Source organism: Triticum aestivum, chromosome 3D (assembly GCF_018294505.1).
Source record: "Triticum aestivum cultivar Chinese Spring chromosome 3D, IWGSC CS RefSeq v2.1, whole genome shotgun sequence".
Taxonomy (NCBI): domain Eukaryota; kingdom Viridiplantae; phylum Streptophyta; class Magnoliopsida; order Poales; family Poaceae; genus Triticum; species Triticum aestivum.
Window position 1 is genome coordinate 1211701 of NC_057802.1, and position 12206 is coordinate 1223906.

At 48.9% G+C, this 12206-nt stretch overlaps 1 protein-coding gene across 1 annotated transcript; it reads right to left on the reverse strand.

Annotated features, from left to right (window-relative positions):
* Positions 1-10273: 10273 nt before the first annotated feature.
* Positions 10274-10719, reverse strand: LOC123073543 (zinc finger protein 2-like). Its single transcript, XM_044496635.1, has one exon. It carries the CDS (start codon positions 10714-10716, stop codon positions 10375-10377), a length of 342 nt encoding a protein of 113 aa, XP_044352570.1. The 5' UTR covers positions 10717-10719; the 3' UTR covers positions 10274-10374.
* Positions 10720-12206: the final 1487 nt, after the last annotated feature.

A 12206-nucleotide genomic window follows, 5' to 3' on the forward strand; every position in this document is an offset into this window, starting at 1 on the left:
CCCCGCGAAATAGTTTCGTAGAGCCGAAAGGTTGTCTGGGTTCCGGCAGGAACTAGTTCTGGACGGCGAAGCCCTGCCGGATAGATGACACCGTATGTGTGCAACTCTGTAGAGAGATCGTAGTTTCGGTCTTAGTTCGTGAGTGCCTCCCGAAGGGCTGTCCGTGTGACCGTCCGAGTTTCGAAGGTCCTCCCGAAGGGCTATCCGAGTGACCGTTCGAGTTTCGAAGGTCCTCCCGAAGGGCTGTCCGCGACACCGTCCGAGGGGGCTGTTCGACCGCCTCCCGGAGGGCTGTCTGAGGAGCAGATGAGGGTATACATCCTCGCGGTTGGGAGGTTGTAAATCCTAGCTGCGGGGATCTGCACCGCCGATCGTCATCGACTCTACTTCCCGCTGCGCTACGAGTCGGTAACGAAAAAGATCAAACCATGTATGCAGTCTCCATAGTGGTCCTGGGATGGTGCGTAGGTCGGAAAATTTTTGTTTTCTGTCGCGTTACCCTACAGAAAGATGATCTTTGGACTGAGCTGAAGGAAAATTTCACCCTACCGCCAGAGGAGGATCCGGAGAAGCCAGTTAAAGAGCAATTAATCAAGTCTCATGCTCTTAAGAAGATGGCAGACCTATTCAGGAGGTGGAAGAATGAGCTGAAAACGTTTGTCGACAAAGAAGAGACACCAGAATTCATCGGCCGGTATGAGAAGATCAGAGATCACTGGCCCGCATTTGTGGCCCACAAGACATCGGAAAAGAGTAAGAAGATGTCAGCGACAAACAAGAAGAATGCTGCGAAGAAGAAGCTTCACCATTGCACGGGGTCAGGTGGCTACCTCAAAGCCCGGCCTAAGTGGGCCAAGGCTGAGAATGATCTGCTTGAAAAAGGGATCGAACCACAGACAATGAACTGGACAGACCGTTGCCGGACTTGGTTCTTCGGGGCTGGCGGAACCTTGGACCCTGTATCAGGGAGGTGCGTTTGGACGAACGAGCTTTTGAGAATACCAGTCAAGAAGATTCAGCAATATATCGATGCAGCGCAGGAAGGGACGTTCGTTCCAGACAGAGAGAACGACGAGCTCACAATGGCCCTCGGGAATCCTGAGCACCCTGGACGGACACGAGGCACGCCAGGCTCCGTTCCGTGGAAGGCTGGTTTTCCGGACGCAAGCGGTTACAAAAGCCAGGAGAGGAGGAAAAAAATGGAGCAGACCCAAATTCAGAAGCTGCGCGAAAGGGTTCAAGCGCTAGAGGAACGAGACGGCAATCGACATGCCGAAACTACCCCCGAAGCTACCCCGCCATCTCAGCGGAGAAGCAGCGTGGCTTCCACCGAGCTGCTTCAGCCGGAGCATGTCTTGACGGCTCCTGCTAGCTACCCCGTGGATGCTATCAGGGAGTCTCAACATTGCCACCTTATGGTGGAATGGCGGAACTTCAAAGTCAAGGCGGCTGTTGGCTCTGTTTTACCTCCTGAACCTGGCGCAACCTACCACTGCCGGCCGATTCCAGAAGGATATGCTAGGGTGATGGTGGATGAAATAACGGAGGGATTTGAGGACCTCCAGCTTGACCACCCTACCGATGAAGGGGAGACTCGGCTGGGTTTAGCTCTGAAGACTCCGTGCCTATGGCGGAAGGAGCTCATTAACCTTCCGAACTGGACGCCTCCGGCGAGTAAGGGCACTCCGCCGCCTCCTCCTCCTCCGGCGAGTGATCAGGGCACTCAGCCTCCTTCTCCGGCGCGTGGCGGCACTCCGCCTCCTCCTCCGGCGAGTGATCAGGGCACTCAGCCTCCTTCTCCGGCGCGTGGCGGCACTCCGCCTCCTTCTCCGCCTGCGCCGGCATGCCAGAGCAGCCAGCCTCCTCCTTCTCCGCCTCGTCAGCAAGGGCGGAAGAGACCCGCCGCCGCTCCGGCTGCTCCGGCGCGTCATAGTCCTTCTCCTCCGCCTCGTAAGCAAGGAAAGAAGACAGCCGCAGCTGCTCCGTCTGCTCTGCCGGCGTCTAGCAGCACAGCTGCCAGAGGCGGGAGGCAATACTGATTCGGTCCTTCTCTGAAGACTCCAGAGAAGTTACCATACGAGAGGACCGAGGAGGAGAACGCGAAGATCATGCGAGCCGAAGTGAAGAACTTCTTTGAAGGGGTGAAATCAAAGAAACATCCACCTCCGGAGGAGAAGGTAGATCCGGTGAAAGCAAAGCGCACTCTGGATGCCCTGACAAAACCACCAAAGTCTCCGCCGAAAGGCAACTATGAGCGCATTATTGCAAAGACATTTCTCGAAGCGGAGCGGTCGGGAAGTACTGTCAGTGATCAAAGGTTAAAAGAACGACGAGCTAGGAAAAAAATTGCCCAGCTCGGTGAACAAGCGAACCAGTCGTGCCCCCGCTCAAGGTGTCTAAAGACATCGTCGCTAATGATCCGAGGATGGTGGCCGGTTATAGCAATCTTGGAGATTACCTGCCCGACGATGTACATTATGAAATCATGGAGGTGGACGAACACAAATACCATTACGGGAAGCCTCTCGTCAAAGATGAAAGATCTCTAACAACGATGATGCGAAGATTACATGATTGGTACATGAAAACCTGCAGAGAGTCTGATGGGATGAATACTTTGACGCTGAGAGTTAAACCGGAGCATGACCTCGTTGGAATTGAACTGCTGAATGGAACCATTTGAGGAGTTCTTCCAGTTTTTCAATCAAAAGGCCCTCGATAAATCAACGATCACTTGCTACTGTATGTAAGTAGTACTACTTCTGTCATTAAGTCTCTCTATATAGGTCAGCTCTTTCATTGCATGTATTTATAATTATCCTTACTATATTATGCAGATTGAAGATCGCCCAATTGAAGAAAAGACAAATCGGTGATATTGGGTTCATTAACACAAATCTCATAGATGCATATACGGTTGAAAAACATGCCAAAGAAGCCGAGGCCAACTTGCTACGATCGTTGGTATTAAATCAAAACAAAGATATAATACTCTTTCCTCACAACTTCAAGTGAGTGTTACTGTCTTGTGCATATTCAGTTTCCCTTATTAGTCCAGGTTGTGGTAATGTAATTGATGACTTATGCATGCATGCGCAGCTTCCACTATATTCTCCTAGAGATTAAGCTTGAGCAGGGAGTAGTAACCGTCTTAGACTCGAGACGAAAAGATCCCCAGGACTATGCGGACATGACTCAAATGCTCGAGAAGTAAGTTAAATCGATCATTATCCACCATATCAGCAACTTTGTTCTTTTCCTGATATCAAGTAATTGTTTTTTTTGTCTGGCAGGGTTTGGAGAAAATTCACCACAAAAGCTCCGGGACTGCTGAAGAAGCTGCAATTTAGACACCCGAAAGTAAGTACTATAGTAGCATGTTCCGCACATCCTAGTGATTCAAGTGCTAGTTTCATCAATACCATTTAGCATGCTTGCTTATCAGTTTGATTGACCTCTATTTCTTGTAAAGTGGTTGTGGCAGGAACAAGGGAATGATTACTGTGGATACTACGTTTGCGAGTCCATCCGCTACACGACCTGTGAGCGGGGCTACTCTGACGAACAATATGAAGTGCGTAAGCAATAATATTCACAATTTTATTTTATTACCATCATTTGTGTTGAGTTTCATTTATTCATATATATATGTATTGACCCCCTTCTTCAAATTAGATGTTTCGGATGCGGGATGAACTCCTAGCACCAGATCGTATGCGAGCAATTCAAGAGGAATTGGCGGCATTCTTCCTTGACCACGTGATCGCTGAAAACGGAGAATACTATGTGGACCCTGTGTTCATAATATAATTAGGAGATTATATTGTAAGAGATAATTATTGTATATATGTAGCCGGTAGTGTCGGATAGATATACGAGAACTTGTTGTTCGACCAATCTCTCGGAGAAGGAGAGGTGGTCGATATCACTTCTCTCTATATGCATATGTTCATGACGATCTTCTGTTTCCTTCATTTGCTTACTAGTTAGCGTGTCTAGTCCTCTCCATACGTATATAGTATGTAGCGTCGACCAAGCACGGAGATAAGAGAGGACACTTCTCTCTATTAATTAGCTAGCTAACACAATATATGAAACACCTAAATTAACCCCCCAAAACCCCCCAACCCCCAACCCCCTTCAAAAAAAACAAAAACCCCAGCCCCTGAAATGCTGACGCGTGGATGCCTATTGGTCCCGGTTGGTGGCACCAACCGGGACCAAAGGCTCCCCTGCCTGGGCTGGCAGCAGCGGCCACGTGGAGGACCTTCTGTCTCGGTTCGTGTAAGAACCGGGACTAAAGGGTTAGGGCTTTAGTAACGACCCTTTAGTCCCGGTTCGAAAACCGGGACAAAAGGCCCTTACCAACCGGGGTAAAAGCCCCTTTTCCTACTAGTGCCATACAATGGTCAGACTATGCCCGGTCTATGACTCACGCGACCACAGACTACACTCGACACACCCAGCTCGCACACGCACACGCTTTGGACGTAGTCGCCGTGGCTTATTGCCCATCAAAACCTGGTGCCCAAAAACGATTATAGGGGAAAGAGAGAAGATTTTTGGTCACTGGAAAATTTTCTGCTTTATATTAACAGATGCCCTAAATTTTCAAACATGATCATGATTCATTGGATATTCAGAAATTTTTAATTCTAATATGAATTGTTCAACATTTAAATATTATAACAACATATACTACGATAGACCATCACACTACCACTCCTCACTTCTACAATAGACCATCACGGAGAAGGCATCTTTGTACGTGCCTGGTATACGTTGAAGTCGTCGTCATCCGTGTCGATGTTGATCGCTCCTCTGCCGAAGGGGTCTGCCTCCTGGTCATGGCAGGTAGACGGCTTCACCTCCTCGTCGTTGTCAAAGTCTCTCCTCTCAAGCTTGCCGAACAGTTCATAACTTTCTATTTTAACATATGCCCTAATGCTGGTGCACTAACTTTCAAGCATGATCATGATTCATTGCATATTCATAAATTTTGAGCATGATCATGATTCATTGCATATTCATAAATTTTGAACTCTAATATGAAATGTTCATTCAAACATTAAAACTACATACTCCGATGGAACATCACACTGCTACTCCTCACTTCTATAGTAGAACATCACAGAGAAGGAGTCTTTGTATGTGCATGGTATGCATCGGAGTCGAGTTCGTCCGAGTCGATGTCGCGGTTGCCCCTCCGTCAAAGGGGTCTGCCTCGTGGTCATTGCAGGTAGATGGCTTCACCTACTCCTCGTCGTTGTCGAAGCTTTCCCTCTGATATGGTCGAATAGTTCAAAATTTTCTGGTTTAACATATGCCCTGGTGCACTTAACTTTCAAGCGTGATCATGATTCATTACATATTCATAAATTTTGAACTCTGCTATGAAATGTTCAACATTGAAACATTAAAATGACATACTCTGATAGACCATCACACTACCGCTCCTCACTTGTACCGTAGAACATCACCGAGAAGGCGTCTTTGGATGTGCATGGTATGCATCAAAGTCCTCTTCGTCTGAGTCGATGTCGAACAGCCCTCCGTCAGACGGGTCTGCCTCGTGGTCATTGCAGGTTGAAGGCTTCACCTCCTAGTCATCGTTGTCGAAGCCTTCCCTCTTGAGTTGATACAACCGCTCATCAACCTCGGCATATATCCTGTGATTCTCCTCGTCATCCTTCCTGTGCTTCGCCTACCTCTTGGAGTGGAATGCAATCCTTGCCGCCATGTGTTTCGTTTTCGCCTTGATGAACTTCCCCATGTACAACTGATCATTGGCCTCGTCCTGTGCTGCGCCTCAGCCCTGCGATGTGCCTTCTCCTCCTCATAGGACATGATCCGCATGGTAGGGTCGAGGAACTCCGTGTGGTCTCAAAGGTGTCGAGCCACCGTGGCGTATGTAGTTGCTGCGAGCTCTGGGATCTCAAAGGTGTCGAGCCACTTTCGGTCTCCCTCACGTGTGATCTCAGGGACCACTGGTGACCAATGCTGTTGTACTACGTGCCGCTCATGGCAGGGTGTCGTGGCGGCAGCTGGCGCAACACCATCTTCAACAGGAGGCAGCGGAGAAGCCCGGCAGCGGTGGACGAATCGACTAGCATGCAAGCCTGTTGGCGACGAACTAATCCGGCGAAGCGGCAGTGGTCGCGACGGGGCACCCCAAGGTCCGAATCGATGGATCTAGTGGTGGGGTTTATGAATCCGACGATAGATATATCATTATAACAAGCCAAATAACAGTGTATGCATGACGCGCCATCGATGGTAGTGTGCCTCCATAAAAGCCAATTTAATTGATGCTACACCCTCCTAGAAGCATTGATATCCTCTCAGAGACACCAATATACACTACAGGAAACAGGAAATTTGCTGTCAGTATTGTTCTTTGCCGTCAGACTTTTATCGAGACAGACGGCAAAGACCAATTTTGCCGGCAGCTGCTGACGGCAAAGAATGTCTGACGGCAAAGCATACTTTGCCGTCTATCGTTTTACTTACAGACGGCAAAATATGCTTTGCCGTATGTTTTTCTACTTATAGACGGCAAAGTGAGCACTTTGCCTTGTGTAAATAAAAAAACAGACGGCAAAAAAAAGACAGACGAGAAAATGAACACTTTGCTGTCTGTGAATAAGAAAACAGATGGCAAAGCTTTTTGCCGTCTGTCTTTTTATTTACAGACGGCAAAGCGAACACTTTGCTGTCTATAAATAAAAAGACAGACGGCAAAGAAGAAACACAGCACGCGTATCCGTCTTTGCCGTCTGCCCGATGAATGCGGACGGCAAAGTACCTCTTTGCCGATTAAGCGTTGCCGTCTGAGTTTGCCGTCAGTAATTTGGCCTTTGCCGTCTGTATCCCCCTGACGGCAAATTAGCTGTTTCCCATAGTGATAAGGCATCTCCTAGTGCAGGTTTCTTAGCACGATTTTATAGTTATTTTGCTGATGTGGCGTAGTAATTAACTAAGAGAGAGATACACACACAGAGAGAGGGGGATGTTGTAGCGGATCCGGCTTGCCTGCTTCCTCCTCATGCTCCCATCCGTGCTCCCACTTCATTCTACGACTGTCTTTTTCTCTTTTTCCTTTTTAATCTAATCATCCCCCTGATTTTAAGGGGGTGGGCCGGGCCTTATTTTGTTCCAATCAAATCAAGCCACGTACGCGGGAGCACGGATGGGTGCACGCGCGGGGAGCAGGCAAGTCTCATCCATGTTGTAGCTTAGGTAACATACAACCCTTGCACGTGACCATAGGCAAAAGATCTGCTAGCGGAATCACATGTACCCCAAATAATTAATTTTTTTATATAACCACTAAGAAACAATGCATTTGGGGTAGTTGTTTCTTAAGTTTTTATCTCTTCTATGATAAACTGCTAAAGGTGCATTGGGAGAGACCTAGGACACTCCTCGAGAGATGCATATCAGCTTTATGAGGGACCAATAGAGTAACTAAGTACTCCCTCCGTCCCACAATATAAGATCGTGTTTCAAGCTATGTTATCGTGGGATGGAGGGAGTACTAAGAGGAATATTTTCTCGGTCCCGAACCTTTTGCCCCTCGGTTCCTTGCTCGTCCCCCGCAGGCGACGGGTGAACCCTAGCCTGCCTTTCCTCCTCCAGGCCCCTCTCCTTCCCTCTCCCCTGCCGCCGCCGCCGCCGGCGTGGTCCGCCGGGCCTTGCCTGCGCGGCGCTGGCGGCGGCTGGTCGGCCTTCCCCCATGCGCGTGGAGGGTGGCGCGGGGGCTCCAGACGGCGGTGGTGCAGCTCGGCCTACGACCGTCAGGCTCGGCGGCGTGGTTCCCGCGAGTCCGGGTGATCTTCGGTGCGGCGCTGCGGCCGTTGGCTGTGGGGCGGCGTCCTGTTGCGGGAGTGGCCGGCGGCACCTGCTCGACCCAGATTTGGGCGCCTAGGGCCCCATCTGGGTCAGGGCGGGCCGGCTATTCCCTCCTCGGCGGTGCAGCTCCCTCGAGGTCAAGGTGGTGCGGCGGTGGTCTCCGGGTGGTGGCGGCACCGGCATTGGGCATGCTGCAACGTGGAGGCAGGGGCTTTACGGGGCCGTCTGGGCCTGACCGGGCCAGTAGGAGCCTGGTGTGTCCCCCGCGGTCGCGTTCCATCGGTTTTCACGAGGGCGGCGGAGGTTGTTCCCTCCCGCGCTCGACTGCATTGTTGTTGTCCCCGGTTTCGCTGTCCCCTCTTCTTTCCTCTAGGCCTCATGCCGGTCACCACGGTGAGGCGTTGCGGAGGGCGTTGTGGCCATGGTGGCGCATGCAGGTGGGCGGCATGTTGGGTGGAGCACTCCGGATTGTCAGGGGCGGCGGTGGTTTTTGGGGTTGGGAGAAATCCCTATCCGCTTGTCCTGCTCCGACGCGGTGACTCATGCGGGTACCGCCATTCTTTCCTGAAGGGCCTCGGGTGTACCCCTTCCCCACTGCCCTCCGCGTATCGGGAGAAACCCTAGGACTCGTCCGGGCAGCAGTGGTGTCGTGGTCGCTTTCCTTGTTGAAGGTGTTGCTAGGTACGCGGTGCTTCGGAGTGCTAGGAGCACGGTGGGACTTCTCTGGTGGGCACAACGGCTTCGGTGTTCTTTGTTTTCGTCGATCCGTCGGTATTAGCATTTGTTTCCGTTTTCTTTCTCTCATTTTTCTTTGGGCTTGGTTGTGCCGCAGCCCCGGCGAGCTTGATGTATCATGTGCATGATCGTTGCTTTATAACATAAAGCGGGGGGAAACCCTTTATTGTGGAGTACTAAGAAGACCATCTACAGGACAAAATATACTACTAGTAGTAGTAGTGTAGCGTGCGAGTGCAGACAGCCACACATGCATGTCGGCACACAGTAAGAAAACCTATACGTGACAAAAGGTAGATGCCTCTAAAGACAAAAAATGTATCACATACCGATCAGTTAATTCCTTCCTATGAAGCACTAAGGACTGACCATGTCTGGGCATGCAAGACAACACGAGTACACTCCCCGTTTCCACTCAGTTCAATAGTGTTCTTAGCCTATTGGAAGACGGTGCTCATTCCGTACTTCATTGGCGCAGACAAAAGGCAACGAATCCAAGATATTAGAACATGATGAGATTTGCTTCGACGTTGGCTTCAGTCTTATTTCTAATTTGAAATAACTCTAGTGCGTCATCTATTTCACTTGTTGCTTTATTATTGATCCAAAAAACGGGGCCATATGTGTGTGTTGTCGTGATGAGCCTGTCAATTTTGGTTAAATAATATATAACCATTTCTGACCTGTTTGAAAATGAGATGCTAAATTTGTATTTTCTTGTTTGTGAGTACACTTGAACCCATGATTATGCATGTATTTTGCTCTAAAATGTCATCAGAGAACTAGCCTCATACCGATGGCTAAGTGAAACACATCAGAGACAGGAGAAACAAGACGAGATCACACAAGTAGCCGTATCATGCTCAATTGATTGTTTTACTACACATACAAATAAATAAGGCATCACCAGTCTTGTTGAGCTGAGTCGTCTAGGATACACTAGTACACAACGAACCATCTCTAGTGGTTCTGTAACCTTTTTGTGGCAGTTTTACCACCCGAATGATGGGTCATTGAAGTCGATATATTAGGGATGATTAGGGAAACTACCTAGAAAGGGCATATGTCTAAACCCTACTAGACAGTTGAACTGCCGGAGACAGACGCAACAGGGGATATGGCGAATGCTTAATTTGTTGACACATCATTAATATACAAAGTAATACAAACAATACATGTTCAAATAGCTAAACACATTCATGTTCATATGGCGCATCAAGGGGGTGCGGAAAGAAGGCGTATAGAAGAGATCCGTGGAATATACTACCTCCGTTTCGAATTATAAGATGTTTTGAATATTTGAATATGGACTACATACAAACTGAAAAGAGTGAACAAACACATTAAAACACGTTTATATACATCTGGTTTAGAAAAAAGTAAGAACATCTGATAATTTGAAACGGAGGGGGTAACAGTTTAGAGAAAGCCCTCTGCATGCCAAAAATTAATACAAATGTATGGCAAAATGTTATACTACATCTGAATAAATAGAATAAATATTTAGATTTTGCAGAACTGAAAATTAATATGCATGCATGACATTAGATATGTTCCGTTTAGGAAATAATCGTAATTCTTATCCATATCGATTACTGGCATGGCACCATGGAAAGATGTAGAAAATCACTGCTTTTCGAAAGAAAGAATGAGAAACCATTGAGATTTCATACATGAGGGACAAAGTCATTACACAAAACTAGCAGTGTACGTACTGTATAGCAATGGCCAATGGAGTTAGCTTAGCCCCCGTACGTACTGTGCAGCATGCACACGAGCTAGAGCTAATTAAAGCTTGAGGCTAAGATCAAGCTTCTGGTGCTTGTCATCTTCGTCATCATCATCAAGGACAAGGTACCCCATCGCGGTGTCCGGCACCGGGAGTCGAGGATGGTCAGGGAGGTAGAGGTGGGCGTTCCAGCTGCCGACGACCCTCTCCTTCCTGTGCGCGTTCTGATGGCCCCCAAGCGCCTGAGACTTGAGGAACTTCCTCTCGCAGAAGAGGCAAGAGAAGAGTCTGGTTCTCACGCCCCCTCTGTGGCGGCTACGGCCGCCAGAAGGAAGAACAGCCCAAGGAGATATGGGGGCCAGCGTGAGAGACAGGTCTAGGGGAGCTGCTTCAGCTGCCATGGGAGCCTCCATGCACTAGTCGGAGAAAATGGTGAGACGAGGAGGTGTGAGCTCTTGGTGGTGGCCGGTGATTGCCCAGTTTTATAAGGGGGTGGTGGCCATGAAAGGAAGCAGAGCACTTCCTAAATCTGGGAGCCACAATAACAATTGCTAGTGGGCCGGTGCCCCCTCCGGTCTACGGGCAGCTACCACACGAGGACATCCACTGGCTACATCATGGCTACAAGATGTAATTTACACGCCCCATCATGCTATTGGGTAGTCTTTTTCTTGCAAAAGCCAACCGGGGGACACCAGAATTATATTCCCACTAGACCAATCACTAGGGCTAGATCAAAGGTTAGGGCGTCTCTAACAGATCCCTAAAACATGAAATTATTCTCCCTGCCCGATTTCTCTAAATAAGTAATATGGAAACCACCGGTCTGAAGCTAGCATACCCCTTAATTATAAGTTAGTTAACATAATTTTTTTGACACAAATTTAAACGACTTCTTTCCATTGTTTGTCAACGGTACGTCATTAACATCTTAACATACCATAATTAAACAGTCCATAAATACTACTCCCTTCGTTCCTAAATATAAATCTTTCTAGAGATTTCAAAAGGGACTACATACAGAGCAAAATGAGTGAATCGACACTCTAAAATATGTCTATATACATCGTAGTCCCTATTGGAATCTATAGAAAGACTTATATTTAGAAACAGAGGGAGTACCTTACGACTAAATCTATATCGACCTACCATACGATCGATGTAAACATATGAACACAACATGGTACCTAGCTCTACTTGTCGTCAAGGCAGTTAAGATACTCCTACGTGTCCAAACCCAACCCACCGTCTTAGTTGGAGGATGAGTCGGAAGATGCGATAATGACGGGTCCCACCACGGAGGGGACGGTCATGTTGTCGTTGGTGGTGGGCCTCCCAAATGGCTTCTCCTCCCCCCCCCCCCCTCTCACCCTCCGACACCTCTAATAGCTCGTTGAGCTCTTCGTAGTACCCGTTGTTCTTGACGTCATGGCGGGCGAGATTGGCACGGTTGTCTTCAACCTCGCACTCATCTTGGAAGGACCTGAAGAACATCATGCTAATGGCGACGAGCTCCAGCTTGTCTTGGACGAGCTTCACCATGTACTCCAGGTTGATGTGCTCGGCCTCCTGCTGCTCCTCCGCTTCCTTGTCCTCCAGCTCTTCCACCCGAGAGATGATACACATGTCTGCTGGGGTGCGAGCTTCGAGGGCGGTGGCAGCACCCGAGCATTGCCTGCATCCCGAAGAGGCGGACAACGGTAGCATCGTAGGCACGCAACACATCCTTTGCCATGTAGAAAGTCCTGAGCCACGGCGGCCGAAATGCTTGTGCCAGAACTCGGCCGCGTACTTTGATGGCGGTGGCAGTGTCATTGGCATGTCTTCTATGGATAGGACTGCGTAGACTGTGTGGAACAACGAGGTCGAAGAAGATGGTGCGGATGGCCAA

Bases quoted from the DNA above. Each gene is read 5' to 3' on its own strand.
- LOC123073543 (XM_044496635.1), bottom strand. From the start codon at position 10,716: ATGGCAGCTGAAGCAGCTCCCCTAGACCTGTCTCTCACGCTGGCCCCC.